Below are 25,742 nucleotides of genomic sequence, written 5' to 3'. Positions count from 1 at the left end.
GCTAGTATTGGATACGTCACAGGACGGAACACCCAGATAAATCTGATCCGCACGTGACAAGGCAAGCCTCACCTCAAGGCACGACAGTTGTTCCACCACCGGCGCCGGATCGCAAACGCGTCGACAATCCCCGCCAGCGCATCCACAATCATCGTCAATCGGACTTCAGATACCCTCTAGCTTAAGCGTAAACCGACGCCAGAAACCACACTCACCATGGGAAAGAAGAGACGTGGTCCGACTCTGGATGAGCTTTTAGCTCGTCCATGGTGCTACTACTGCGAACGTGATTTCGATGACCTCAAAATCCTCATATCGCATCAGAAGGCAAAACATTTCAAATGTGAGAGGTGTGGGAGAAGGCTGAACACTGCTGGAGGTGGGTCGCGATGTCTTTCTTGGTTCTACTTTGATGGACCGATTCTAACACCGCGCGAACAGGATTGTCGGTACATATGAGTCAAGTACATAAGGAACAGTTGTCGGCTGTTGACAATGCGCTTCCCAACCGGCAAAGTCTTGATGTTGAGATCTTCGGCATGGAAGGTGTCCCCGAAGATATCATCCAGTCTCACAACCAGCGGGTCGTAACACAGTTCCACCAAGCCGAGGCGGAGCGCCAGGCCCAGACTGGTAACCCTCCTCCTGGCGCGGGCGTTGGCGGACAGCCAGCGAAGAGGCCAAAGCTCGAAAACGTATCGGATCTGAAAAAGCGACTGGCAGAACATAAAGCCAAAAAGGCCGAGGCTATGACTGGCGGAAGCAGCGGTGACGTGACGCCTGTTGGTGCAGGACAAACACAGAATGCGGGTGCCTTTGTAAGTTTGATGTAGTAGATTCGGGCTGTTCGAAGTTCCCTAACGCTAACGATGGCGATGCAGAGCCAATCACCCTCGACAGCTGCTCCAAGCTCACAGTACACATATCCTCAGCCGTACGGTGGTGCGGGCTCTCCCTATCAACAAACGGCAAGTCCGGTCTACCAGAATTTCTCACCTGGCGGACAATCGCAATTTCCTCCTAGTGCACAGTATACTCCAGCGGGATACTCCCCGCAATCATTCCAGGGCACGCCCGGTCAGGCCGGCGCAGCTTACGGAACACCACCGCCTTTCCCTCCACAACAGCCACACCAACCAACACCTCAAACCAACACACCCCCACAGGCTGCCGCATTTGCGCAAAGATCTGGGAGTTTACCAGCCGCCCCCGGTCTTCCTCAACGGCCTGCAGTGGGTGCTCCACAGGTCAATGCCTATCAGCTCCAGCAAATGCACATGGGCCATCCGGTTCCGGCCACCGGTGCCCCTGCTGGTGCTGCCAACGGCGAGAAGCCCCCAGGAGCCGAAGCCACACCGATCTCATCGTCTATTGACGACCTCATCTCCGGTGCTGCCAAAGAAGCAGACCAAGCAGCCGCAAGCGCTGCCCCTCCCACAGAAGAGAAGCCCACCAAGAAGGACAAGTCCAAGCAGTCAAGATTGGTGTATTCTGACAATGAGACCAGTCCGGAGGAAAAGATGGCGAAGTTGCCCAGGTACGCATTCGTTCCCGATCGCTTAGGGGAAACGGCGCTCCAAGAACAAGTTCCTGCGGCCGTAACGGGGGCCGAACGGGGCCCGGATACCGTATTCGATGCGACGGATTAGTTTCCCTACCGAAAAACTAGAATGGTTGGCGACAGGAGATAACCGACTGTCTTCGATGTTCGGCACGATGGAGCGCAAAAGACTCGCGAGGTCAACGGACAGGGATGGACCACAAGAAATCCAGCTAAGTTCGATTGCATGTCAAAATTCTAGATACACGTTTTGATGATCTATCTTCTGGTCATGCTTTACTGCGTCCTACCCTGATCTTCTATCAGTAGTTGGCGGCCTTTGCATAAACGGGCCTTGCAGCAGGCATCGCATGCATGTCCACCGTGGCTTTTGTTTTTGACCGTGCGCCCCCACACGCCATGGTAACGCGAAATGAGCGACGATAAGAGTTGGTGAGTCGGTCGTCGAACTTTACTGAAGGAGCTGATCTTCGCGAAATGCGTTTCTTTTACTGTCGTCGGTCCGAACCGGTCTACTTAACTGTAAGTTCTGGTGAAGGTAGGCAAATCATCCATTTTGCAAATAAATTCTCGGATAGTTCAGTGTATCATCTTTTTAAGACCCAAGAAAACCCATGTAATGACACACGCACAAACATCAATCAGATGACATTTAGAGAGAGAGGAAAGGAAAACGGAGGACTCAAATGGTATAATCATACACAACCTCTAAATCACAAACAATCAAACCACACTCACTTAATCACTTGAATTATCTATAAAGAAAAAGAAGGGCAATCAATTCTTCCCCAAAACAGCCTTCCCAAAAACCAAAAGCCCATAAATCGCTACAAAGCTCAACCCGATAGGCACGGGCTTCCGGGTCTTAATAGCCCTCGGAATCGAGCTTCCACTCAAGACAATTGAGGCCAAGAGACCCAGCTCATCCCCGTAGGTCTGGCCCGTGCGAAGACGCTGGAAACTGTAGAGGTAGAGGGCGCCGACGGAGAGACCGGCTGCGATGGAGGGGACGGAGCCGGTGCGTGCATAGCCGATAACTCCGCCGAGGGAGGTGAGGATGGAGAGGGAGAGGGCGGAGTTGATTTCGAGGGACTGTTTTATACCTTCTGTTAGTTTGGTTGAGATGTGGATGGGAGGGGGAAAGAAACCATTTTGAGGGGTTTCGGATTCTTTTGTTCTTTTTGTAGGGGTTTGTTGTTGAGGAGATTGTATGAGGAAGTGGGAGATGGGATGGGATGAGGTGATGGTATGGTGGTATCGTATCGGAGTTAAGCTTGGCTGGGGAAAGCTCCGGATGGACAGCGCTGTTTGTTTGAAGTAGATTATGTTTGCTATGATTGGTTGATGAATGGTTCTCCACAGTACGGTAGTATTACCGAGTATACAAGTAGATACACAACAACTAAACGTAGTTTTATTCTATTATAACAACTGAAAAGATACATTTGACTAGCGTTCATTTATATGGCCATCACTTGCATGTCCTTCATGATCATCACTTCTATTATCGGTCGTGAATTCCCGTTTCTGCAATGGGCGGTTATTGAGCTTAGATGCTGTTGTCAAGCACCGAGACAAGTAGCCTGGACTTTTATAAGAGCTTTTAGTTCTAAACCTGATTAGTTACCTGTCCTGGCCTTGGTGGACTGGCTGTGATCAGCTGCTCCGTAGTTGCTTTCTTGTGGTTCGTCCTGCTCTTCTTCAGCGTCGTTGCCTTGGAATCCATCCGGTTCAACGGTCCAGTAGATAGGGAGAGCGCTCAGAGTGCCGAAAAAGGCGAGCATCCACCAAGGGAAGATGACGTAGCCTTTCTTCACGCCGAACGAGAACGCCGCCCCGCAGATGGCGGGCCCGGTGGCTCGTCCCACGGCGCTGACACTCGTGGCAACTCCGTTCAGGGTTCCCAGCACGGTTAGGCTAGTGGCTGAGTTGGTCAACAAAATCGTGATGCAAGGGAAGCCGAAGATAGACGCCGCAAGCTTTGAGAGCATGAGGAGGAAGACTGTTACGTGGCGTAGAGACTCCGGTACCAAAGCTGTGAACGGGGTTACAAGGTAGATAATGGGAAATACGAGAACCATGGCTTTCAAGCAATTAAGGACACCAAATCGCTTGGCAGCACTTGGAAAGACCAGAAATTGTACAAACATCCCGATGATTCCAATCAGGGTATAATAGATGCCGATCGTTTGAGAGTCTGAGTAAAGAGATTAGATGGTAGATATGGGAACACCATAGCCTCACAGGAGCTTACCGACGCCAAATCCTCCTATGAATTTGAATGGTAGGTGCACATCCGGATTGCCATGGAGTTGTTGGACAGGAGTATGCAGGAACACTGGGAGAAGTGAGTCGAATGCCATCGTGTGTAGTGACATCAAGGCATACGCCATCAGTACCAGTCTGGACTGCGGCGAGAACACCTCCTTCCAACTCGGTCGCTTGACCGGAGCTTTCTTCTGCTGAGGCGGGTTCTCACCCAGCAAAGGAGTGTTCTCGTCGTCCTGCACAGTGTACCGCGCTTTCTTCTCTCGTGAAGTACTGCAACTGGTCAGCATTCTGCCTAATACTAAGCCGTAGTCGCGGCTGTCCTTCTTTGTTGCCAGCGTTTCCTGTATCTTATTAGATATTGTCCCTTGATCATCCATGCGGCCATCTTACATGTAAGAACAAGAACCCCGTCGTGATACCAATGATAAAGAGGATTGCAGATGCTATGTTAGGCAAAATGAAAGGATTCCTCTTTAGAAACTCCGAGTTGCCAAAGATTTTTGGGTGCTTCTCCGCCGGATATGCTAGGGCACCTCCAAAGGCAGGGCCAAAGATGGTGCCAATAGTCCACACCAAAGGCATGATACTAAAGGCGCGCGGCTGCAACTCCTTCTCTGGGACCATTTCGGCCACCATCGTACGGATAATGCCAACATTACCGTTCATGAGCCCGAGCAGGGCGCGGGTGATCACTACCCATGTCAGGGTCTGCGAGAAACCGAACAACAAAGAAATAATCATGGTGCAGGTCAGCCCCGACAGGATGATCGGCTTGCGACCGAAGTGGTCCGAGGCAGTACCCCAGGTTACGGCCATGATACCCTGGCTGATAGACGTGACGGCGGAGGATATGCCGACCCATTTGGCAACCTCATTCTTCGGAACGCCGACATATTCGATCATTTCCGGCTGTACAGCAGTCAGATACCTGCGAGATAGACATGACCAATGCACGGATTCAGGAACGGAGTGATAACGAAACCCAAACAAAGACAAGGCAAGGAGGGAATATTATCATAAAAAAAAAAAAAAAAAAAAAAAAGAGGTGATGCATACAAGATACGGTAAAACAGAAGTCAAAACAACTGTGGACGGGAACAGATCATTTTAGCACTTGATCGCGCCATCATTTACCGATCTAGTAGCTAGAATCGGAAAACTCTGCAAGACGAGTTGAGTTTCAATGAACGTACCAGGCTCTGCAAAGCGACATATTGCTATTTGAGGCGTAAGAAGGGACGAGGCACGCGATCAGTATAGAACACAGAGCGTCAAGGATTTCACAGGTCGGCTTACAGAGAATGACTAGCTGCCGTACCGGCAGCCTTGGCTGTTTTTCTTGCATGAAGACAGTGGCAAATGCAATGGTCGAAATCTTTATAAACGAGCTCTTGATAGGCAGTGGATCTCGGTCGAGAGCCGTCAGAAAGGAAAGAAGCACAAAGAGAGGGAGAGAGGAGAGGAGTCAAACGCGAAAGAGCGGAGATGAAGAGGTGAAACGGACATAAAATTGATGATAGTCATAAAGAAAGAAAGTCGCAGCAGTGGAGACAAAAGACGGGGCTTGGTGGGTCAAGACGAAAGTACAGAAACAAGAGTCAGTCATGCTTTGTTTGACCCGTGACTGTCTCCATTCAGCAAGGGCTTCCACCAACTATCGGATTCTTTTCCGATCTTTTAGTCAAGACATCTTTTTTTTACTCCGCTTTTAAATCGCTCGTATTGAATGAAGACCACAGCCTCTCATTCTCCTTTCTTTGTCTGACGTCTCTGGGGTAATAGGCCCAGATCCTTGTAACGTACATCTGCAACCATGACTGAGAAGGTATAGCACCAAACTGTGCAGGAAGATGGATTGGTGAAGACCTCCGGCGAAGTTCTACTACGACGCAAGGTCAGCTGCTATATACATTCCTAACAACCAACACTACGTCACATCCTCCTTATCCTACTGGGTCTGAAACCGAGATTGTAGATGATGATCTCAGCTCAGCTCTCTCCTGACAATCCTCCCAACCCCACAAGATCATCCATCTATATCATTGAAGCACTTTCGTAGCGGCCTCCAGGCGCTCGACAATGATAGAGCGCCATTTCTAATAGAAAACCCACGTTAGCGTCGTCATCATAAAAGCTTAGCACGGTGTTTTCTTCCTTACCTGGGCATTTTCTGAATCACCGGCATCAAAACTCTCCACCAACCCAGGGTACGTCGCACCCGCATATCCGGTCCACAGGCCAGGCGCAAACACCACATGTTTGAACCAGTGGCGCCCATCAAGTCCGGGTTCGTACAAGAATGCCCGTTCAAGGGCTTTGTATTTGTCGTTAACCACACGGATCTGGAAGTAGAGCCTCACCTTCTTCCACCACAGGTACCAGGGGAGATTTTCATCCAACTGGGAGGCCAGGTCAGCGGCATAGGCGTCAAATTTCTTAGCCGTAGCCTGGAACTCGGCGACTGCTCTGTCCAGAGACCCAAAGTCGAACTCGCCGCCAGGCAATTTCTTTGCACCGGGCTTGATCTTCTCCAAATATTGACCGAGACCAGCACTATAGTCAGACGCACTAAATGACAGGACAGGGGCCTCGACCAGCTTGGCAGCAGCCAGAGACCAGAGCTTAGTGCAGGCTTCATGATAGAGCCAACCAGGATCCCCAAATCGATCCATCCAGTCGAAGCTGTCATAGTTGGAGTGGTAGTGGTATACGGGGTCCTTGGGGCCACGGCCGAAGCCCAGGTCAAGGCTGGCCACGCCCGCAAAGTCCTGGAAAGCAGTGAAGTCACTACCGCTACCCATGGTTGCAATGTGGCCATCCCAGACATCGCGAACTGTTTGGCCTTCAATGGTCTGGTTGGGAGACTGGACAAGGCTAGTAACCTCATAGATCAAACTGTTCAGGAGTGGGGCCGCCCGAGGACCAAGGACAGTTCCAGCGGCAGCCACATCAACATTGAGATAGGCAATATTGGCTTTGGAAAGCCAAGGAAGCTTGTCTTCCACCCATTCTGTTGACCCTAGCAGTCCATACTCTTCTCCGTCCCAGCTGGCAAAGACGATTGTGCGCAATGGCTTCCACCCTGCCTTAAGAGCTTCACCAAAGCTGCGAATAACTTCATTGAGGACAGCGGAGCCACTGTTCGGGTCTCCAGCACCACCGGCGATCCAAGCATCCCGGTGGTTACCCAGAATGACCACCTCGTCAGGGATAGCACCCTTGATAGTGCCAATGACATTCCACAGAGGGGTAGTTACGTATTCTTGTTGATTGTCCAAGTTGATTACGACATCATCTGGTGAGGGGCCAATGTTATATTCAACGCCCTTGCTGCCAAGTTTTCCACCTTGCCAACCCTTAGGGAAGTCCGCTGCTTTGGGACCATGTCCATTGAGAGCCTTCAAGAAAGGTATGGCCTCTTTGTAGGAGATTGGAATCGAAGGAATGGATGGGATTGCATCACTAGGGTCTTTACGGTCACATCCGGGCTTGGATGGCCAACCAGGTGTAGTAGGGTCGCCGGGTGCAAAGCCTAAGTCACCCAAATAGTTAATCAACTAACGACCAGTTCTCGATTTAGCATATGAGCGCTGAAAGGACTTACTCAGGAATTGGGTGCTACCTCGTTGCACAGCACTAGGATTCCGGGCCGGACCCTCGGGGTACGGCTTGTATCCGTTCTCCTCTGTAACCTCACCATCGTCTTCCGGATCGTCATACAAGATCACACCCACCATACCCAGCTCCTGTGCGCGCTTCACCTTCAGCCCACGGAAGATGTGACCATACTTGGCGATCGCAATCTTGCCAGCAAGACTGACGTTGGCATCAACCAAATCTTGGTAATCCTGATAAGAGCCGTAATTAACGTATACAAATGGAGCAGTGACATTTCCAGTTGCCGAATAGCCATGGAAAGTAGGCACGCGATCAGGAAGACCACTGGTGCCATCCTCTTCTAGGACGTCTTCCTCTAGGGTAGCCTCGAACGTAACTTCGGTCTTGTCCTTAGACGTCTTTAGCAGAGCCAGGCGGTGATCCAGAGGGTAGTTGATGTAGACATCGTAGGCCACGATGTCGGTGTCCTGGATGCCAAACTCTTGCCAGCGCTCCTGGGTCCAGATCGCCTGGCTCAGGTTCTTGCCGGCGAGATGAGGCCCCGCCGTATAGTAGCTGCTCCATTCCCGCGCTTTTTCCGCGGATGGGGTCGTTTGAAGAATTGTCTGCAGCTCTTCATATGTGAGACCGTGGCCCTGGGGCCAGGCTTTATGGGGGAACGGGCGCGCCCCGGGGAAATAAGACCAGATGGAGCCATGCTCCCGTGGGAAGATGGCTGAGGGAAGGAGAAACAAGAACAGAGAAATCACGAGTAGTGTTCCGAGAGTGAAGCTACAGAACTGTCGTAGCTTGTGGTGGGGGTACCGGTGCCGCTGGGGAGCGACGTTGACCACCTGCAGAAGAGGCGTGGATTCGGAGGGCGCCATGGTATGTGGCATGGACTTCTCCCTCATCTCAGGGGGCATGGTTTCAACTAAGTGAATTGAGGAAATCGGAGGGAATAGCGGTCAGACATGGAACAGACGATCGCTCGCATTGATCAATCTGAGTGGTTAAGTGACAGCTCTCCTATGCGGGATTGGAGAAAAAGGACGAGGGTTTGAGGGCGGCGTCTGGAGTGGCTTTTTATCTAATCGGAGTCCCTACGTAATGGACAGTCATTGGGTCTCTTTATCGGTCCCGTGCGGAGTCCGGGAGCAAAAGCGGAGCTCAAAGCTTATCTATCATCTTTCAGTACTTTTATGTACCGTATTTGCCGAATACCCGTTTGACAGTTTACAAACCCATACTACTCCATGCTGTAGAAAACCTACATCGGCTACTATACAAGCGACGACCCGGTCGCTTTTTCAGTTGCATTGGCTACTCTTGTAAAGATCAAGTCCGTACATTGAAACCCATGGATCGCACGCCATCCGTTGCATATATGAGGCAATCTTCCATCATCAACACCATCGAAAGCACAAAAAACAAACACAAACACAAACACAAGTGGTATCACGTGCCACGCTATTCTTATATACAATCAAGACCAGACACATAGTATGCGAGGGGAAAGTCAACAAGGAAAGAAAGACATAAAGAAGAACACAAGACTACAGTTACGCATCAACTGAACGCCCCACAAGCTCTTCGGGAATCGGAACTTTGTCGTTCAATGCGAAGTTTAGCTTTTCACCAAGATCGATGCTGTTGCGCAAGATCTGCCGAGCGGCTTCGTCGCTGACCCCCATGTCTTCCTTGACCAGCCGGACCGCCAATTCAGGTACGAGCACAGCTTGTGCGTAACCCACAACGCCAGCTGACTTCACAATGTGGTCGCTGGCCGCTAGGCGGCGTAGCTTACGCGAGAAACGTGTGGTCAAAGCTTGTAACCTGTCCAACCCATGCATTAGTATCGGATATATCACAATTGGCGGGTATCAGAAGAATGTCTTACATTTTACCAGAGCCTCGAGTACCGTAATAACCGCAAGAGATCGTCTCCAAACCATCTCCCTCCAGTGTCAGCCGGAAGTTCTTGGCTTTTCCGGCCTTTAAAGTCGAATCCAGGATATTTCGGTAATAAGACTGGCTATCTGGAACCAATAGGCTCTCCAAGTCGTCAAAATAGTTATGGATCCGATCGTCGAACGTATCCCAATCGATAGCTGGGTAGCCCTTATCATGCCACTCTTTCTCGGCCGCGGTCTTCTTATGAGAATCGCAGAACCGTTGCTGTTCTCGGATGCGCTGTTTCGGCTGTGACTGAAACCGTAACAAGAGTTCTGGGTCCACAGGTTCTTTACACCAGGGACACAGAGACTCCTTCGGCTTCGGCGCATCACCTGCCTCATCTAGTAGTATGTCCTGTAGACCGGTCTCAGATAACTCGCTAAGCGGAGAGCTGAGGGGCGAAGCATCGTCATCATCCGTGTCAAAGATAGCAGGTTCTCGAGCGGAGGAGGGTGCAAAAGAGGAGCTAGAGACAATATCATTCGGAAGAGGGGGAGGGGCCTTAAACTCCGGAGATGAGCGCGATTTAGATGGCGGACTTTTGATATCAATATCCTTGGGGACCTTGAATCCATCATCCTTCCGGGATCCCGTATCCACGTTCTTTGTTTTCCTCCCAGCATTCGGCGAATTCCCAGCCGACTTTGGCTTCGGTCGACTGGAAGGAGGCGAATCCATTTGTAAAGGCGTGCTCGACTTTCTGGGATAGACCGTCGAGTTGCGCTTCTTCATAGATCCATAGTCGGCCTTGTGCTTCTTTACACCTTGTGAAGACCACCCACACTCTGAAAAAGGATCGCCATTGTCATTGTCCTCGTTGACAGTAACTGCATCTTTCAACGTCCGCTTACGACTCGAGCGTTGAGCTCTCGGACTGTCAATTCCTCTCTTCGATCGCGGAGTTCGTGATGGTGTGCCATTTTCTCTCGAAGTCTCAGCTAGTTTCTCCTCCAAAGTTGGCCCTGAGCGACGAGGCGTGCGCTCATTCTCGAGATCGTCATCTAACCCGGCATTGCTCTGAGTTTCTTCTTCGCTGGAGCTCACCGGTTCATCGTCCGTGGCCGGTTCGGGCTTAGTAACAGGCTCAGGAGCTTCTTTGTCCTTGAAAGTCGAAAGAAGATGTTGCCCGTGGTAATTTTGCCTTGTCAGGCGGTTCGAGGCGTAGCTCGAATCGGGCTTCGGCCGAGGGGTGACCATAGTGGCTCGGGTCGGGGAGTGGTTTGGAACGTGCGGCGTGTTCCGGGGCGATTGCGCATTTGTTTAAATAAGGAAATACTGTATAGGAATTGTTTTATGAATGAGCGGGAACAAAAGTCAAGGCAATCGCTCGAGGAAATTGGGGGGTGGCAGGAAGAAGAAGAGGAGAAACGCGTGTGGTGGTGACACGCTATCGGTAACTCCGCATTAAAATCAATTGAATTGCTAAGAATCAAATGTAAGGCGCAGCTGATCCTTGGCTTCGACTATTGAAGAAGATTTGACAGTCATTGATGGTTCATTTAATTTAGCTTCATCGATCTTTTATTCAGTAGTCATATAGGAAAAAGAAGAATAATAATCTATGTAGCAAATGCAGCTAAGGGGTGTTCGACAATAATCTGGGCCGCGTCGCAAGACTCGGAACATCGTAATGGCTTGCAATCCTGACAAGAAATGAAGAAGCGCTCAAAAAAAAAAAAAAAAAAAAAAAGGAAGAAGAAGAAGAAGAAAAGAAAAAGTTAAGGGATAGGAAAGGGCTTATGAATTAATCACGATGCTGCATCGTGCCCTTGATTGAACAATATGCAAGAACAAAAAGATATGCACTCCCGACCAAAACTCAACCAACAAATATGAAACCTTAGGTCTCCAATGCAGAATACGGTCAACGATTCGCACCTTCTATGAAAGTTAATGATGAAAGTGTGAGGAAGTAAAAGAAAACATTGGGAAAACAGAGGATGAGAAAGAGAAGAAGTCGAAGATAGGGAAAGGCAAGATACAACAAAAGGCAAGCCAACATAAGACGAATGAAGAATTATTCGTACTTCACTGAGAATCAGACAACAAATAGCGTATAACTAAGCTTGGCAAACGCGTCTTCGTTCTAATCTTTATAGTCGTGGAACCACATCACTCAAAGCTCATATGAATCTCACCTTCTTCCCCGTTCCCGATGTCGTGATCAGCCCAAGCATTGGGCTCAAGAGCCAATGCACCGAGTGCACTCGCACCGACGCCAGCAGCAGCGCCAATACCAAGACCAGCTGGCGTCGTCAATGATGATCGCAGCTCTGGCCGTGTAGAATTGGCATCGTACGAAGTAGCAGTTGTAGGCTCATAAAATGAATTTGAACGCTGTGGTGGCTCATGATAAGAGGTATCGAAAGTCATTTCTATCTCTTCTTCTTTATGGGTAGAAGGCTGCTGATCATGGGAAGTGCTGGGCACGGAGTAAGGCTCAGGCGGCGACTGGGGCGCGGACTTGGTGAGCTTGGCAGCCTTAGTAGTATCTTTGCTATCTGACGGAGTCGGCGTAACTGGGGCTGAGTTGGACGGGGAATTCAAATCAAGCTTCATAGGAGGCAAGGTCGACTCGAGTTGTTTGACTTCAATACTTTCGGATGCGAGTTCGGCTCTGATCGCATCGATATCAAATAACACGCTGCCGGTTCCGTTGCTGTCGCTCGAGTCTCGCGGCGTGGCATTGTTCCGCTCCACGTCGTATGTTTCCCAGCCTTTCTTTTGAGCCAACTTTCCTCGTTTGAACAAGCCAAATCGTTTCTTTTCTGGTTTTGCCTCGGCTTCTCGTCGAGCCTCGTCGATCTCGCGGATAAGCTCTCTTTGTCGCTCGGCGTGGTTCTCTGGATCGGGGTCCTCGAGCTCTACAAACTCGTCACCTAAAACTTCCCACCCAACCTCTTTCAACAGCCGGGGCATCGCTGCTCGGTAGTCCATATGACCGTTCACAAGCTTGGTGACGTCGAAGTTCTCGAGGCCGGGGATCCCTTCCACTGGAGCGAGACCAGCCACACGCATAATTCCACCGCTGGTTGCACGAAAGAGATAGCCCAGGATCCAATCATTGGAGGAATACCCATTCACAAAGCGGCCAGATACCACACTACGAGCCTTCAAATATTCATCTTTGTTAGCCACAATAGGCGACCCGAATAGATAGACGTTCTGCACGAGCCCGTGGGCACCTCGATCTGCAAGCTCTTTTAGACAAGAAAAAATAAGCCGAGAGCCGAGAGAAAAGCCCAGGAGAGTGACAGGCCGCTTCCCAAGGTTGCGCTCCATCAAAGAATCAGCCAAAATCAGCCCAGCTGCGTTCGCGCGAGCCAATGAAACGATCCATGGGTTATCAATCAAGTACGAGAGTTTCGTAAGAACAAGTGGCAACTGCAGAGACGACATTAGAGCTACTAGAACAGTGCTTCCAAGGACTTGTTGCAACCCTTGAGTTAATGCCTAGGGAACAGTTAGCAACTCCCCAGCGATAGTTGTACAAGATAAACACGCCCTGACACCTACCTCTGTAGCAAGAATGTTGATGGTATCTCCCATGCTCCGAAGCATTTCAGGCTCCCAGAGAACCGAATATAGATCTCCCATTATAGGATCCACCGTACTGAAGGGCAATCGGACGTCATCCACCTTACCAGTCATCCAACCGGACACGGTGACAATCAGGTTGACTCTTTTGTTGTTGTGCAGGGGACGGTACTCGAAAGTCTGGACGGCTCCAGTACGTCTGTTGGAAGCCCTCAACCCAATCGTTCCTCCGGTCAGGGTGCCTCCAGAAGCAATAATCGCCGTGCCACCCACCCCTCCCAGGAATGCACCGGTTCCTGAGATTCCTACTGTGGTAAACCCAGCTGCAAGGCCAGCACCAATCACTGGGGCCAACAACCCAGCGGAGAGACCAATTACCAGCCCACCACCAACAGTGGCCAAGCCCATAACAATGTATTTCCGTTTCAAAGCCATCTTTCGGCGTTTTTCCATGTGATCTGACTCATCCCAGGTTTCTTTGGCCGCCTCTTCCTGCATTTCCAGAGCATCAACCACGCGCTTTTCGAACCGGGCAATCTGTAGCCAGGACACTTCCATGGACTCGCCTACTTTTTCAAGTAAGGACCGAGACCGCGCATCATAAGCCGAATCTGCAATGAGGACAAGGAAGAGATCACAAAGCACCGTCCACCGAAGATCTATATCAATCTTTGTCGAGGTAGGAAGCTGGGAGGGGGTTCGAACTTCGGGAAGATCTTCGCCTTCGTGTGTCTCATAAGGTGGAGGAGACGTTGACCTGTCAAAATCAGAGGATAGGCTACCTCGATATTCGTCCTTCAAGCTCGGCGTCGCGGGGGATGATAGGGAGTTCTTCGGCGTGTCGACTTCGTCAGCTAAAGGATTCTTGACTCGAGCATTCTGCATGAGAGGCCGGACAAGATCTGCAGGTTGGACACCATGTTCCGCCAATTGTTCAATCATCACCTGCTCAGCGGCATCGATATCCATATGTGCATAAACCCTAGCCATAATTGTTTGGCCCCATTTACGCATCGAGTCAATGGTCTTTTGTCTCGCCTTGCGTGTACCCTTAGTTGAGGGAACCCGGTCCAGGTCTCTAGTCATCTGGAATATAGCCAATCTGGTAACCCCGACGTATGCTATCCTTTGACTCTCGGTCAGCAGATCCTTGGTGGCCTGCAATTGACTGACAGCGTCGCGCAGCTCTTCTCCTTCTACACCAGCAGAGTTGTGAGCGGCATCTCTAAAAAGATAGCTTGTATCTTCATCTAGACTTGTCGCCGATTGAGCATCTTCATCAAGTTGCACTCGGGTATAGCCCTTCCCAGCGCCTCCCAAGCCCTGGTACACTGCGTCATTATCCTCTGGTTTGGCACCACGAGCAACCAGCCTCCCAAAGTCGTCGTAAACATCGAACTCGTCAATAGCAGGCATATCTTGCCACCCACCATCACTTACTGCTTCATCCTCGTCCTCTGAGTCCTTAGACTCATTAAGCCGCTGATGTGACCATTCCGATGCTTTCAGGCTCGACCGTTTGTTTTTCATGGCATCCGACTGTGTAGAAGCAGAGGGGTTCTCTGCATTTGGCTTCTCTGTGTAAGGAGGTGGTGGGGGACAATCCTCCTGGTCAGGGAGGGGGCCACTAGCAGCGGCATGTTTCTCATTGCCCACAGGCACGCTTGAATCATTCTCTCGGGGAAGCTCAACAGAATGTGGTTCCACTGCCGGTAAGGTTTGTGTCCTTTTCTGTTCGTCTTTGCCCTTGTCGACTGATTTTGTGCTGTCTTCCTGAGGTGCTTCTGGCTTCGATTCGTTTGTTACGGGCTTGCTCTCTTGTGAAGCTGGTTGATTATTACCCGTGCCCGAGACAGCCTCTTCAACATCATGAAATTCTTCTTCATTATCCGACGTTTCAGCCGAGCGTACAGGCCTAGCGCGAACACGAATGGGCAGCCCAAACTCATCTACCTCTCCCGTTGTCGATTCTGCAGTCGGCTCACTCCCCGCATTGCCTCCGACCGGACTAGCACTTTCCTTCTGGGGTTCGATATCGGGGGTTCCTGTACTGTTTTCTGCGGCCGTGGTCTGGGGATGCTCCGGTTCGTGCGAAACAGCTTGGGAATGATCGACAGCGGGGTCGCGAGAGTGGTCAAGAGTCGCACTGGAGGTCATACTTCATCGGTATTCCTAGGTTGAAATCGGCTTCAATCACCCAAATCCTTTCATTTACCCTTTAAACCACCGTGAAGATTCCCGCATAGACCACGCATAAGATCACCCATGCGCGCGAACGCACCGCCACGAATTTCCTAAGCTGCAATGTACTCGCACTTTCCGAGCACGGATTGTGACGAGCTCAGACCGTAGGGGAGCTCAGTCGTACGCTGACCGTTCACAATATCGTTCGGGAAAAAAAAAAAAATAGTACAGACGGTCGGTATAGATTCAGGGGAACGGAATTCCTCGTATGACGGTGGGGGGGGTGGTTCACCGATAGGCAACAGGAAGGAAGACAGGAGTTAAGAGGTCGTGTGGAAAAGTCGATGGGGTTTGTGGGGAGGGCAGCGACCTCTGTTTTTCTTCTTTTCTTTTCTATCGAAATGTTTATCGTGGACAGCAACGATTCCGGTCTTGGCTGGGTAACAAGCCTCTCTGCGATCGGGGAGTGTGGTGCAATCGTCCCGAAAGCGGCAATGGAGTGGAATGAACCCGTGGTTTGCGGAAGAGAACCTTAAGGAACATGGTCAGTGAGGGCCTGTCACGTCAGTGGCTCTTTAGTGTGTCTCAGTGGGTTTTTATGGGTATTTTTAAACAATCGGCCCCCCCCAAATTGTTGTCAGCATTTGATCTTCTTTATATGTCATAAGAGAACCCTTTCAATCTGATACATGATCGATTACCATTTTGAATTAGGTTACATCCGATCAGATCGTGGTCTTTTTACTAGTCTATCGGCAATACTGAATGCGTTACCAATTGATACAGGTTTGGGACAGGTCGATTAGCTAATCCAGCGGAGTTGATTTCCTTGACTTACTTGCTTGTATATCAACTCCGTCGAAGGGTCAATGATATTAAATGTGAACTAAAGCGAGTGGTGCCAGACCATAAGTCGATACATGTGCTCAACCATTTGAATCCCTATTTGAACCCTACGATCAAATTTGGAGATCACTCCAGCCATGGAACGAACGAGACTCTGGTTTTTTTTTTATTTTTCAAGGTCAATTCTTCAATTCAAGAGTATTTCTCTTTTTTTCTTTTCTAGATTGAATCCCCTTTTCTCCTCACTTCACTTCCTATTCCTATATACCAATAATATCTGAGGCATTGTTTTTCGTACGAACTGGACATATAGCATTATCTGTAGCTTAAAGAAGGATTGTTAATCCGATAGTAATCACCAGAGACTTTTTTCAAGATGACTGATATTCAAGAGGTTATTCCTAGGCTAACCATCAAGCAAAAGTTCGTTCATTATCTTTTGTTTCAGCCTTTTCGCCCCAAAAACACCAAACATCGCCTAGTCCTTTGATTCGAGTCCCTCCTCGTCCGGCCCTCTGGCCCGTTTGTGTGCACGGGAATCCAGATCTTCAAGTCTTCGTTTTCTCAGCTTCGTATGTTGTTTGCCTCTGCGGGGACCTTGTCTTCCATGGCTAGACCAGAGTTCGGAGAGGGGGGCTGGTGCGCGAATGAATATTCTTGCGACTTTCTTTTGCTGAATTTCGACCCATGTATTGTAAGCCATGTCGTTCAGAGTTAAGACCACTTTCTTTGCGTTAGTCGGATGTATGATTTCTTCAATATCACCGCACATGATGATAACCCGAAGTCGAGTACCAGCTATGAGCTGTTGAGAAGCATCACGTAAAATATTGCGCTTAGAGGTAGAGAAAGACTGCACTTGATAGCTCTCTGACATGTAAGTGTATCTTTGAAGGTCAAATGGCCAAATCAATGAGTTTGAAGCCCGAAAGCCACCCTCCCGTAGGCCCCACGGTATGCTAATGGCCTGACCACTCTTATCATAGTTATGTAGCGGGGTAGGCTCGAAGGCAATACCTATGGAAGCCTCAGAGCTTCCGATCGGACTGATCATGTCAACTCCAGCTCCAATTGTCGAGTCATTCTGTTGTAGCTTGGCTATTGTTGACCGGAACCAGGATTGGGGATCTATTATATGCACTTGCAAGGGCCCCCAGATATGCTCACTAGCTTGAATTAAGGGAGCTTCCTCGAGACTCGAACTAGTACTAATGGCCTAGCAAAGAGCGCTGTAGTAACCCTCTTTATCCATGCATCTTCTCACAGGCAATTCTCCAGAGTTTAATGTCCGGCGAAGCTGATGATTTTCGCTATTGCGGTGAAGTGCCCATTCACGGATTTCGTGATCTGGTGAATCAGATAGAAGCTGCACGACCTTATGGCGAGAGAAAGGGCTTAGAAACCTTCCCTGAAGTAAAGGAGATATGACATCCAAACCAATTTCAAAATATTGACCCTCTGGGCAGGGTCCAAAGATCTCCTCTAGACTCGACACAGGAAGAGATTGAAAAGCTCGGCATATGACCATCTCCAAAAAGTTGTCAAGGACAAGCGTGATTATGGTATCAGTTCGCGGAGGAAAGGGGATGGTCCAAAGTCGAATAAACTTTGTATGTCTTGAGCACTCTCCGTCGTTGTTGATGATGTAATAATGCAGAGAGCGCCTCGATCCTGCTAATGTTTCCCTGATATGCTGCGGAATTCGGAGTTTGGGCTTATTGGACTGACCAACGTAGTTGCGTAGATATGTTGGCAGGAGCGCCTGCGTAACGAAGTCCAGGTAACCTCTGTGGGGTACTTCCCAGGTTGATGGGTTCGAGGCTTGCTTGTGGCGGATTGCATGTAACCTATTCGATATGATTAACAGTGGAATAATATGATAGGGAGAGGACGATGGCAAAGAAAGGATTATTACTAACACTTCGACAGTGATTACTTGATCTTTCAAATGCCCGAATATCTGGGTCAACTGTGTTATGGACCAAATTAGCGAACGCCTCTGTCCCTCCCATAGCTGTTATCACAGATTGATAAATTCCCCGCTCAAAGTCCAGTTGCAGTTTCTTTTCAGAGAAAATAAAATCAATCAGTTGACGCATAACACATAGTAAATCTGGGAACTGAATCTAGAGACCATATACATTATTCATAGTCAAAGTCATAATATCAGCCAAGTATCATGATTCATACCTGGCTACTCTGTTGTATATTAGACTTTAAAGGCAGATGAGCCACATCAGTAGCAATGATATTCGTCTAAGTCTCGCCACAGCACCCACAATATGGATAAGAACCGCAAAATCCATCACAGGTCCCACTGCCTGGGCAGAAGCAGGACTTACAGTTCCGGCAAAGTGGGTTGCAAAGGTGTCTCTTTGTCATCAACTGATAACATTCGAGGCATGGCTGTCTCACTTCTGCTGAATCCTGGTCCTGGTTCTTGAAATAACGAGGTGGCTGTCTTGGAGTTGAAAATGTCGAGCGATAGGGTATCTTTGAGACCACAAGCTAGCACGCGATCACAGACAGTGATGGTTGGTGTTATGAAAGGCTTCGCAATAGCGAACGAGAGAAGAGAGGCAGGGAATAAATAGGATAGAGTGTATATAAATAGTAAGACAGAGAGTAAGGAGAAGAACAAGAGAGCTGGAGAGAAAAGAGACAGAGAGCGTGTCTGTTACAGAAACAGAGACAACACAAATCCTAGAGAACTTTTGTTCTCCCGTCTTACCATATATAAAGTCAGTCTCCTTAAATATCCTTCTGGGTATTACCTCTTCTGCCATATATTTAATCAATATAATAGATATCTAAAGACTCTTTATTTATAAATTTAATAGGAATTCAGGAATTTTACCTTTTTATCAAAGAACTTATATCCTTTATTCTTTTACAAATATTTTTGACATGGCTATATCACAAGTCTAGTCTTGTCTTTATAGACTGTGATAGATCTGGGCATCAGTATAGTTTATTTTATTTTCTCTATCTTACTCTATTATTGACCTTTTATCTGATTTTTAATTAGTCCTCGATTCAATTTTCTCGCGATATTAAACTATATATATGGAGGATTTATCTCTTTTTCCAGGGATAGGACTCTCTTCTTTAATTATCTTTTAACTTAGATTGCAATACTATATATAATAGTGGCTGTGTTTATTAACTTAAGTCTATCGACTATTTTAACTTTTATTGCTAGGAAATAATGTTTACTATTGTCAGAGAAATATCTACTATTCAGGGTAGAAGACGTGTCAACTAGGTAAGGGTACGCAGGCAGAAAGCTAGGCAGTAGATACTATGCAGACAGCAGACTGATTCTTGCCTTTCTCCATTATCAACATCAGGCTAACTTTATAGCCAGAAGGACCCCCTTCTTTCCCTAACAAAATAAGACTGACAGGGGACTATTGTACACTATTGAAAAGGCAACGGATATAGACTCCGACGTCGCCGTTCGGCCACCGAGTTGTCTATGCACAGCGGGCAGGGTATACGATACAGTCATCATGCAGAGTCATCATCGGATCTGTGACAATAGATCTATATCATGATATTTTAAGCTAGTGTATACTTCATATCTACATGGAACCTACCCTTACATCAAGAACAGAGGGTGAGAGAGATGCTATTTTATTGGCTAATGTAGAGCGTAAATAGCCGCCCGTCAACCATGGATACGCCTCTATAGCTCAGTGGTAGAGCGCTTGACTTGTACCTAAATAGATATCAAGAGGTCCGTGGTTCAATCCCGCGTGGAGGCACTATTTTTTTCCCCCCTTACCTTAAACTACAAATTGAATTACCTTTGCAGGAAGGAGGTCCTAGAGTTGATGATACGGTGCGGACGTATATTTCATGTAAGGCACAGGAAAATAAATTAAATGGTAGGACTACAGTACTAGACTTAAAGAGACCGCTTCTGTTTATGATATCGGGTCGAGCCTTGGCTGTCTGAGGTAGTAAAGATTTTTACTCTGTATTATTTATAATGAAATATGTTACCGTCACTCGGTTGTTCTGCCAGAACATCTCGTTCCGCCTGGGGGTGGTTCTTTCGATATTTATACCGAAAATTTAGTCTTTTTTATAATTATAATTGTAAATTGTTTCTAACTCTCTACAGAAAGAGAATTTTTGTCTTGTATAAAGAGGACGAAAAAAAGAAGTGCCTCCACGCGGGATTGAACCACGGACCTCTTGATATCTATTTAGGTACAAGTCAAGCGCTCTACCACTGAGCTATAGAGGCGTATGTGTACGAGAACTTATTTATCCATGAGTCTAGACAGGTCTAAAGAAATAGTGGATCTACAGTGCCGGCAGTGTATCTTGAAACATGTCAAAATTCTTTCTTGTGTGTCTTAAAGAATCTATTATGGAGGATATATAGTTTTAGAGCCGTTAGGTAAATACAATATTGCCACAATAGATTTACAAAACCTCCGCTGCTAGATCCATGGTGTAATAACTTTCCATGGCATATATTTTCAAAGGGAATTGTTATTTGGACCTCACGTTAAGCCTATATAGGAAGGCATAATACTATATACTGGTATTACTACTAGTTAAGCGGGACTAGTCTAGAACAGGAATGTTGAACACACCTCAGGGCTCGAGAGGGTGATTCTATACACAGTAAAAAGATAGCTGATTCGATAACTTGAATAGGCTAGTATAGGCAACACTTAGATAGGGGCCTGAAGAGTGCCTATAAAACTGAGTGATTTTAGATTTAACCTCACCTACCTACTTATAATCCCTAGGGGGTCACCGTTTATTAAGTCAGACGATTCGCTTAACTTTCCTTATACAAATCCAAGGCGATATCCTGAAATATGAATATTTGACACAAAAAGAATGGATCTTCATAGTCCATATAGCAAAGAAGATAACGAAAATATACACAAAGCAAAATAACAAAACTGAGCAACCCCACCCTTCCTCAATCAATCCCATAAAACACCATATCATCTAATGGATACCAGAAGGGCCCGTCATTCTCTCCACCCTGAACAGAACCACATCAGCACCATTATCCCACGACGGTTAAAACGCCCCAGTCACGGTGGAGAATCACTCACATTCTAGAAGAATGGCCTCCCTCCACCGACGTCTTCGCCGTACCACCCTTATCTAGATCCTGTTGAGCGTTCCGGCTCTGGTCGGTCTGTACGCCGGCCACCGGTTCGGCATGCGGATTCGAGAGGTCTTCTCTGGCGTTGTCGGCTCGTGATCTGGCTTGTTCCATCAGAGTTCCTAGTTACAAGGTTCATGAGTTAGTTATCGTTGTTCCATTTGGTAGGAGTTGTATCGGAGGTTATCGGGGTACTCACGGGCCGAGGGCTCTTTGTGAGATAGATCGGGAAGGCCTGACATACTAAATGTTTGATGCGTAGTTACCGTAGACTTGTGACGGTCTGTTAGTATAGTAGCTGCTTACTATGAAAATAATCTAACTGTCTGGACGGGTTTTTGTATGCCTGTCGAGTGTTAGGGTTGAGGTTTACGAACTTCTACGTCATAAGATGCTCATCAGCCTGCCCTTATTGGAAGTTAAAGATGAGGAACATGGAAGCTTTTTCAATTAGTGTATCGTAACATATCGCTCCAACTGTTCCAGACATAGATTAAGGTGAGTACAAAAGTAGTTGTTTTGTACGTATTAAGATAATCTGTAATTTCTTTCAACCTCCTCCCCGAGAGCGGAGACCCAATCATCGATGGACTACTTAGGGTTTACAAGGCTATCTGCCGATGAAATGCCGAATTCGATCGTGTTTATTAGTCAAATTTTAACTTCTCCCGGATCTAAGAAACTCTAAGTTTACAGAATATGTATATTTTAGTTACTGAAATCAGAGTATATCTCCAGAACCAAATCGAGAGTCGGACAATGTTGTAGAAGTCGGAAGAGATGGGCGTAAGAGTGATGTACGTTATTTACCCACAGGTTGGAACGATGAACTTTTTGTAATCAATCATTGAAAATCCACTAAACGACGGTGAATACTACGACCGTAAGTAACCTTAGGGCTTTTAAGTACTCGCAAGGCCAGTCCAATAGAAAGTTGAAGAGATGCCTGCAGCCTTCTGGTAATTCTCCCGGAGTGACCTCCGTATTTAGCCAGGCAATTTAGCCGTCCAAAACTTCCGCAGATGCTCTGGAAACATTCCTAAAATGGAAACATCCCCACGATCGTCGGATTTTCCGTGTCGACCGAGCCCCCGAGAATGGGAACGTCGAAATACGGCCCCAAATACGCGTTGCTACGAACTAAACCGTTGGGGGCCTTCCTCCGAAGTTTTCCCACGGGTTTCACCTGGTGATTTCATTTCATTTCATTTCCACCCCTCCTTTCTTCCTGTGTCCTCTGAGAATTTCTATCTAACCTTGGGATTCAGCCTCCTTCAGCGGTGTTGGTCATTGTCCGGAATGACCTATTCCACGATGTGCAGAAAAAAGCGACTATGAACACTGAACGCTTGGGAACTCGGAAAACCCCCATGGCGCCTTCCTGGGAAAAATGTACACCAAACAAACTCCTTCCAAATCATCCTAACTGATTTTTGGACCCGTCTACATCCCCGGCAATGGGGGCATCCCGCAGATACTTCCATCGGGAAGCCAGCCATCAAGCTCCATTCCTGTTCGAGGAGGAACGGGTGGTTGGCTTTGATGTGCGGGGTCCATCGCAACACCTTGCTGCGAATATTCTCCGTATGGATACTGGGTTGGTATCACAGGCGATTGGTAGCCGGCATATTGATTCATGAGAAACACTTGTTGATTAGCTTGATCAGCCGGCCAGATCGAGTTTGTAGCCGCTGATGCTCCATAAACCCCATCCATAGGGTGCATAACTGCGATCTGCGGCACTTCGGCATTCATTGCAAGGGTTCCTACTGGCTGCGATGAATCGGCCGAGCTGAACCGTGCGGTTTGCATAGGTGCCGGGCTCGCAGAGCGCTGTGGACTCCCACTCGGCGGCGGAGCGAGGCCGATTTCAGTCTGCATCTGTCGCTGCTGAAACCGGTCGTACCAGTTTCGAGCCTTCACCCCGACAATATATAGCCACCGGCTTGGGACCTTATACTTCATATTTCCGCTTGCCTCGGTTAGTCTTCTCGTCATGGCCTCTAAGTACATCTCAATGTTGATGGACTGAGGGCTCACGAATTCGCCCAGGGCTCCAGACTTGACCGAGAAGTAAACCTTCAGGAGGGACATAACTGCTACACCGACTCGTGTGTAAATGAGATTGGGAAGTTTCCGCATCAGGTCCGTGTCACAACTTAGGAAGAAGTCGAGCATCTCTTGAGCTGCATTCATCCATTTGATCGTGATGTCTACGCGAATTGCACTCAAAGTGGTTTTTGACTGCTGGTTGCCATCCTCCGGTGCTGGGAGTGCATAATATTGTTGCTTAATCGCATCGGGGTCTCGATAACCTTCGCCGACACCCAGCTCGTAAATAGCGAGGTTGGTAAAATGGTATTCGAAAGTCATGGTCACTAAGAAGGAAGAATTTAGTCAGCCTTTGCCCCGCTACTATTCCGATCTTCGAGATACCGAGGAAAATTACCGGTGAGCATGTCCGCAGAAACGTTCTTTTTCCAATTTTGCATTTGGTTGTCGAACCACCTCAGTATGACCTGGACTCGCGATTCTGTCAGCGGGGTGGTTGAGCTGGTGTCATCAAGACCGAAGGAAGCCATAGCTTGGTCAACGATCTTCTGCAATTCGAACCAGGTAGCCATATGACGATCTATCATATTGGGTGAGCGCTCCAAATGTTTTACACATTCGTGCATCCAGTCGTTGAAGAGAAGCAAATTGGGCCGGCGAGTTTTCATGGCAACGCTGTGTCATGTTAGCAGCTGCCCTCCACGAATGTGTTCCTCGTCCTTACTTGGAAGCCAAATGATAACACCCCAGAATTGCTCTGGCCTGTTCCGCCATGTGTTCATCATACGCACCACGCTTGCTCGCTTTGCGACTTGCATTATTCGGTACCTTACGTTTTGAGGCCAACCCGATCTCCAGGGCCATGGTGGCGGCGATGTGAGTATACTGATAATTTTGCAGTTTCAACGGAGATTCTGGCGGGTAGTAAAAGACGATCATCAGGAGCAATGCCTGAACCAACTCGAACGACTTATCCCCATTGATGAAAAACCGTTCTGCGTAGAGCCGGACCAATTCGCGGTTGAGCACGACAGCCAAACTATCATCTACAGCAATCGCAGCGGCGGCAATCACGGAGAGAAAAAGCATGGGCTTCGAGCGACGCAGTTGTGAGGCTGTGGTATTTGGAGGGAGCAAAACCATGGGGGCAAAAGCGGTTAGCTCTGTGATATAAAAGGACACCAACTCATTGGCAAATTCTAGGGAGATTAACCCCCGATCGATAATGTCGCCGCATGAGGGTTCTTCAAGGCCATAACAGGGCGGGATAGGCGTGGCAGACGCGAATGCATCAGAACCACTGTTTAGGGTATTCGGGTACGAAGAAGATGCTGGAACGCGGGGCGAGAACTCCATGTTTCTGAAGGATCCCGAGGCACTGCTCGGGGCATCCGGTACAGTGGATAAGGTTTCTTGGGGATCAGCCCCGAAGTCAGGTTCCTCTGAGTCCTCGACTTCGCTGCCAGAGCTTTCCGAGCTACTTTCTTCATCGATCCGGAAGCGATCCTTGAGAAGGGAACGCATCTGTCGCATCTCCCTCTCCAACTGAGCCACCCGCGAATCGGTTCGCTTGCGTGGTCGTCTTCGTTGGGGTGCCACGAATACGCAAGTTCTCTTGGCCTTAGCACATCGTTGACACTGATTAGGAGATTTGGGGTCAGGAAGGCAGCGGACCTTCAGACCTCGACACGATTCACAGGATCGGTTTAATTGCTGGGTGGGGGCCGGTTGTTGTTGTTGGAGTATACCCGGTTCACCAGGCGTTGAGGGAGTAGCCGACATGGTCTGCCGGCTTTTGCTGATTCGTGAGCTAGCGTAGAAAAGGGATTCCCGAAGTGTTATTGATGGAAGCGCAGCGAAAGATCTGAGAAAGTCGGTGACGATAACTGACAGAAACCGCTGAAGCTGCTAACGTTATAAAACCCCATCTCTTCAATATGACCAGGGATAGTACATGACGATGGGGCAGTCAGGGTTATTGGAGAAGCGATGATAGCGGCAACCTGGCCGTCACAGTCCAAACCACGCGATGGAGCAGTGGCTCCATCTAACGGCCTAGGAGTTGTATTTCCGCACCCCAAAAAGGGGAACGCCGAGTAAGCTGCAGAACGACTAAATCCAACACGTTTTCTCACCCGTTCGTGCATCCAAGCCGTACAGACACGCCGGCAAGCTTCCAATTGGGGATCCCAGTGGCACCGATCCCTTGCGCTGCAGAAGTCGTCACCCATGCTAAAGAAGGATTCAGTGTTGACATGGATTGCACGCGAAGTCGTAGTGGGCCTTGAACAAGCCCCAATCATGTGATCTTTTAGCCACTAAGTGGGATCGAAATCTTTTTTTTTTCTATTAAAGTTTCCGCTGGGTCACACACACGAGAAGATAAATAAGAACAATAACGGTTTTATTTTAAAACTGGGGCCGTTTTATGCAGTACGTAGAAAGAAGAAACTAGTAGACAAGACAGCGTTGCAGCAATTGCTTGGTCTACATTCTATGTAATGGCGATATCTCTTCTGTTTTCTGTTCTCTGCACATTGTCCTCCGTTCCCCATGATCAGACCCTGAAAAAGAGCAAAGAGAAAAAAAGATAAAAAA

At 48.3% G+C, this 25,742-nt stretch overlaps 9 protein-coding genes and 2 non-coding genes across 11 annotated transcripts; 2 read left to right on the top strand and 9 right to left on the bottom strand.

Annotated features, from left to right (window-relative positions):
• The first annotated feature begins 121 nt into the window (after window positions 1-121).
• On the top strand, window positions 122-1,844 carry BDV27DRAFT_77204 (putative C2H2 finger domain protein). The gene is made up of 3 exons (XM_032077552.1): window positions 122-379; window positions 442-818; window positions 882-1,844. The coding sequence occupies exons 1-3, from the start codon at window positions 217-219 to the stop codon at window positions 1,647-1,649; spliced, it is 1,308 nt and encodes a 435-aa protein (XP_031930272.1). The 5' UTR covers window positions 122-216; the 3' UTR covers window positions 1,650-1,844.
• Window positions 1,845-3,180: 1,336 nt separating this feature from the next.
• On the bottom strand, window positions 3,181-4,735 carry BDV27DRAFT_142962 (MFS transporter; the record flags this gene model as incomplete). The annotated part of the gene is made up of 3 exons (XM_032070024.1): window positions 3,181-3,758; window positions 3,816-4,173; window positions 4,223-4,735. 3 exons carry the CDS (start codon window positions 4,733-4,735, stop codon window positions 3,181-3,183), a joined length of 1,449 nt encoding a protein of 482 aa, XP_031930271.1.
• A 737-nt stretch (window positions 4,736-5,472) lies between these two features.
• On the bottom strand, window positions 5,473-8,460 carry BDV27DRAFT_124149 (M28 family metallopeptidase). The gene is made up of 3 exons (XM_032066027.1): window positions 7,437-8,460; window positions 5,992-7,364; window positions 5,473-5,928 (listed from the first exon to the last, which is right to left on the bottom strand). Exons 1-3 carry the CDS (start codon window positions 8,353-8,355, stop codon window positions 5,872-5,874), a joined length of 2,349 nt encoding a protein of 782 aa, XP_031930270.1. The 5' UTR covers window positions 8,356-8,460; the 3' UTR covers window positions 5,473-5,871.
• A 270-nt stretch (window positions 8,461-8,730) lies between these two features.
• Window positions 8,731-10,849, bottom strand: BDV27DRAFT_77171 (RTC4 family protein). The gene is made up of 2 exons (XM_032077551.1): window positions 9,330-10,849; window positions 8,731-9,265 (listed from the first exon to the last, which is right to left on the bottom strand). Exons 1-2 carry the CDS (start codon window positions 10,580-10,582, stop codon window positions 8,992-8,994), a joined length of 1,527 nt encoding a protein of 508 aa, XP_031930269.1. The 5' UTR covers window positions 10,583-10,849; the 3' UTR covers window positions 8,731-8,991.
• Window positions 10,850-11,062: 213 nt separating this feature from the next.
• Window positions 11,063-15,588, bottom strand: BDV27DRAFT_169934 (TMCO4 family protein). The gene is made up of 2 exons (XM_032075164.1): window positions 12,902-15,588; window positions 11,063-12,838 (listed from the first exon to the last, which is right to left on the bottom strand). Exons 1-2 carry the CDS (start codon window positions 15,077-15,079, stop codon window positions 11,498-11,500), a joined length of 3,519 nt encoding a protein of 1,172 aa, XP_031930268.1. The 5' UTR covers window positions 15,080-15,588; the 3' UTR covers window positions 11,063-11,497.
• Window positions 15,589-16,430: 842 nt separating this feature from the next.
• On the bottom strand, window positions 16,431-18,356 carry BDV27DRAFT_155154 (uncharacterized protein; the record flags this gene model as incomplete). The annotated part of the gene is made up of 3 exons (XM_032072093.1): window positions 16,431-17,168; window positions 17,217-17,799; window positions 18,295-18,356. 3 exons carry the CDS (start codon window positions 18,354-18,356, stop codon window positions 16,431-16,433), a joined length of 1,383 nt encoding a protein of 460 aa, XP_031930267.1.
• A 1,280-nt stretch (window positions 18,357-19,636) lies between these two features.
• BDV27DRAFT_t63 lies at window positions 19,637-19,719 on the top strand. Its single transcript has one exon. It is a non-coding gene; the product is annotated as a tRNA-Thr (tRNA).
• A 405-nt stretch (window positions 19,720-20,124) lies between these two features.
• Window positions 20,125-20,207, bottom strand: BDV27DRAFT_t61. The gene has a single exon. It is a non-coding gene; the product is annotated as a tRNA-Thr (tRNA).
• A 544-nt stretch (window positions 20,208-20,751) lies between these two features.
• BDV27DRAFT_77161 (uncharacterized protein) lies at window positions 20,752-21,373 on the bottom strand. Its single transcript, XM_032077550.1, has 3 exons — window positions 21,292-21,373; window positions 21,040-21,214; window positions 20,752-20,966 (listed from the first exon to the last, which is right to left on the bottom strand). Exons 1-3 carry the CDS (start codon window positions 21,332-21,334, stop codon window positions 20,930-20,932), a joined length of 255 nt encoding a protein of 84 aa, XP_031930266.1. The 5' UTR covers window positions 21,335-21,373; the 3' UTR covers window positions 20,752-20,929.
• Window positions 21,374-22,272: 899 nt separating this feature from the next.
• BDV27DRAFT_124142 (uncharacterized protein) lies at window positions 22,273-25,485 on the bottom strand. Its single transcript, XM_032066026.1, has 3 exons — window positions 23,869-25,485; window positions 23,542-23,819; window positions 22,273-23,470 (listed from the first exon to the last, which is right to left on the bottom strand). Exons 1-3 carry the CDS (start codon window positions 24,924-24,926, stop codon window positions 22,536-22,538), a joined length of 2,271 nt encoding a protein of 756 aa, XP_031930264.1. The 5' UTR covers window positions 24,927-25,485; the 3' UTR covers window positions 22,273-22,535.
• On the bottom strand, window positions 24,809-25,485 carry BDV27DRAFT_77152 (uncharacterized protein). Its single transcript, XM_032077549.1, has one exon. It carries the CDS (start codon window positions 25,445-25,447, stop codon window positions 24,983-24,985), a length of 465 nt encoding a protein of 154 aa, XP_031930265.1. The 5' UTR covers window positions 25,448-25,485; the 3' UTR covers window positions 24,809-24,982.
• Window positions 25,486-25,742: the final 257 nt, after the last annotated feature.

The sequence above is a fragment of the Aspergillus caelatus genome (genome assembly GCF_009193585.1).
Source record: "Aspergillus caelatus strain CBS 763.97 unplaced genomic scaffold BDV27scaffold_39, whole genome shotgun sequence".
In the NCBI taxonomy this organism is placed as follows: Eukaryota; Fungi; Ascomycota; class Eurotiomycetes; order Eurotiales; family Aspergillaceae; genus Aspergillus; species Aspergillus caelatus.
The sequence above is the reverse complement of the archived record's forward strand: the minus strand, read 5'-3'. Positions and strand labels throughout refer to the sequence as shown.

Coding starts and splice junctions, on each gene's coding strand:
- BDV27DRAFT_77204 (XM_032077552.1), top strand. CDS start 217: ATGGGAAAGAAGAGACGTGGTCCGACTCTGGATGAGCTTTTAGCTCGT. Junction 380..441: donor AAGGCTGAACACTGCTGGAG/GTGGGTCGCGAT, acceptor CCGCGCGAACAG/GATTGTCGGTACATATGAGT. Junction 819..881: donor CACAGAATGCGGGTGCCTTT/GTAAGTTTGATG, acceptor ATGGCGATGCAG/AGCCAATCACCCTCGACAGC.
- BDV27DRAFT_124149 (XM_032066027.1), bottom strand. CDS start 8,355: ATGCCCCCTGAGATGAGGGAGAAGTCCATGCCACATACCATGGCGCCC. Junction 7,365..7,436: donor AGGTAGCACCCAATTCCTGA/GTAAGTCCTTTC, acceptor TGGGTGACTTAG/GCTTTGCACCCGGCGACCCT. Junction 5,929..5,991: donor GTGATTCAGAAAATGCCCAG/GTAAGGAAGAAA, acceptor GTTTTCTATTAG/AAATGGCGCTCTATCATTGT.
- BDV27DRAFT_77171 (XM_032077551.1), bottom strand. CDS start 10,582: ATGGTCACCCCTCGGCCGAAGCCCGATTCGAGCTACGCCTCGAACCGC. Junction 9,266..9,329: donor ACTCGAGGCTCTGGTAAAAT/GTAAGACATTCT, acceptor TGGGTTGGACAG/GTTACAAGCTTTGACCACAC.
- BDV27DRAFT_169934 (XM_032075164.1), bottom strand. CDS start 15,079: ATGACCTCCAGTGCGACTCTTGACCACTCTCGCGACCCCGCTGTCGAT. Junction 12,839..12,901: donor TCAACATTCTTGCTACAGAG/GTAGGTGTCAGG, acceptor ACTGTTCCCTAG/GCATTAACTCAAGGGTTGCA.
- BDV27DRAFT_77161 (XM_032077550.1), bottom strand. CDS start 21,334: ATGTCAGGCCTTCCCGATCTATCTCACAAAGAGCCCTCGGCCC. Junction 21,215..21,291: donor TCACAAAGAGCCCTCGGCCC/GTGAGTACCCCG, acceptor CCTTGTAACTAG/GAACTCTGATGGAACAAGCC. Junction 20,967..21,039: donor GGAGGCCATTCTTCTAGAAT/GTGAGTGATTCT, acceptor GGTTCTGTTCAG/GGTGGAGAGAATGACGGGCC.
- BDV27DRAFT_124142 (XM_032066026.1), bottom strand. CDS start 24,926: ATGTCGGCTACTCCCTCAACGCCTGGTGAACCGGGTATACTCCAACAA. Junction 23,820..23,868: donor TGTTATCATTTGGCTTCCAA/GTAAGGACGAGG, acceptor AACATGACACAG/CGTTGCCATGAAAACTCGCC. Junction 23,471..23,541: donor TTCTGCGGACATGCTCACCG/GTAATTTTCCTC, acceptor CTTCCTTCTTAG/TGACCATGACTTTCGAATAC.
- BDV27DRAFT_77152 (XM_032077549.1), bottom strand. CDS start 25,447: ATGATTGGGGCTTGTTCAAGGCCCACTACGACTTCGCGTGCAATCCAT.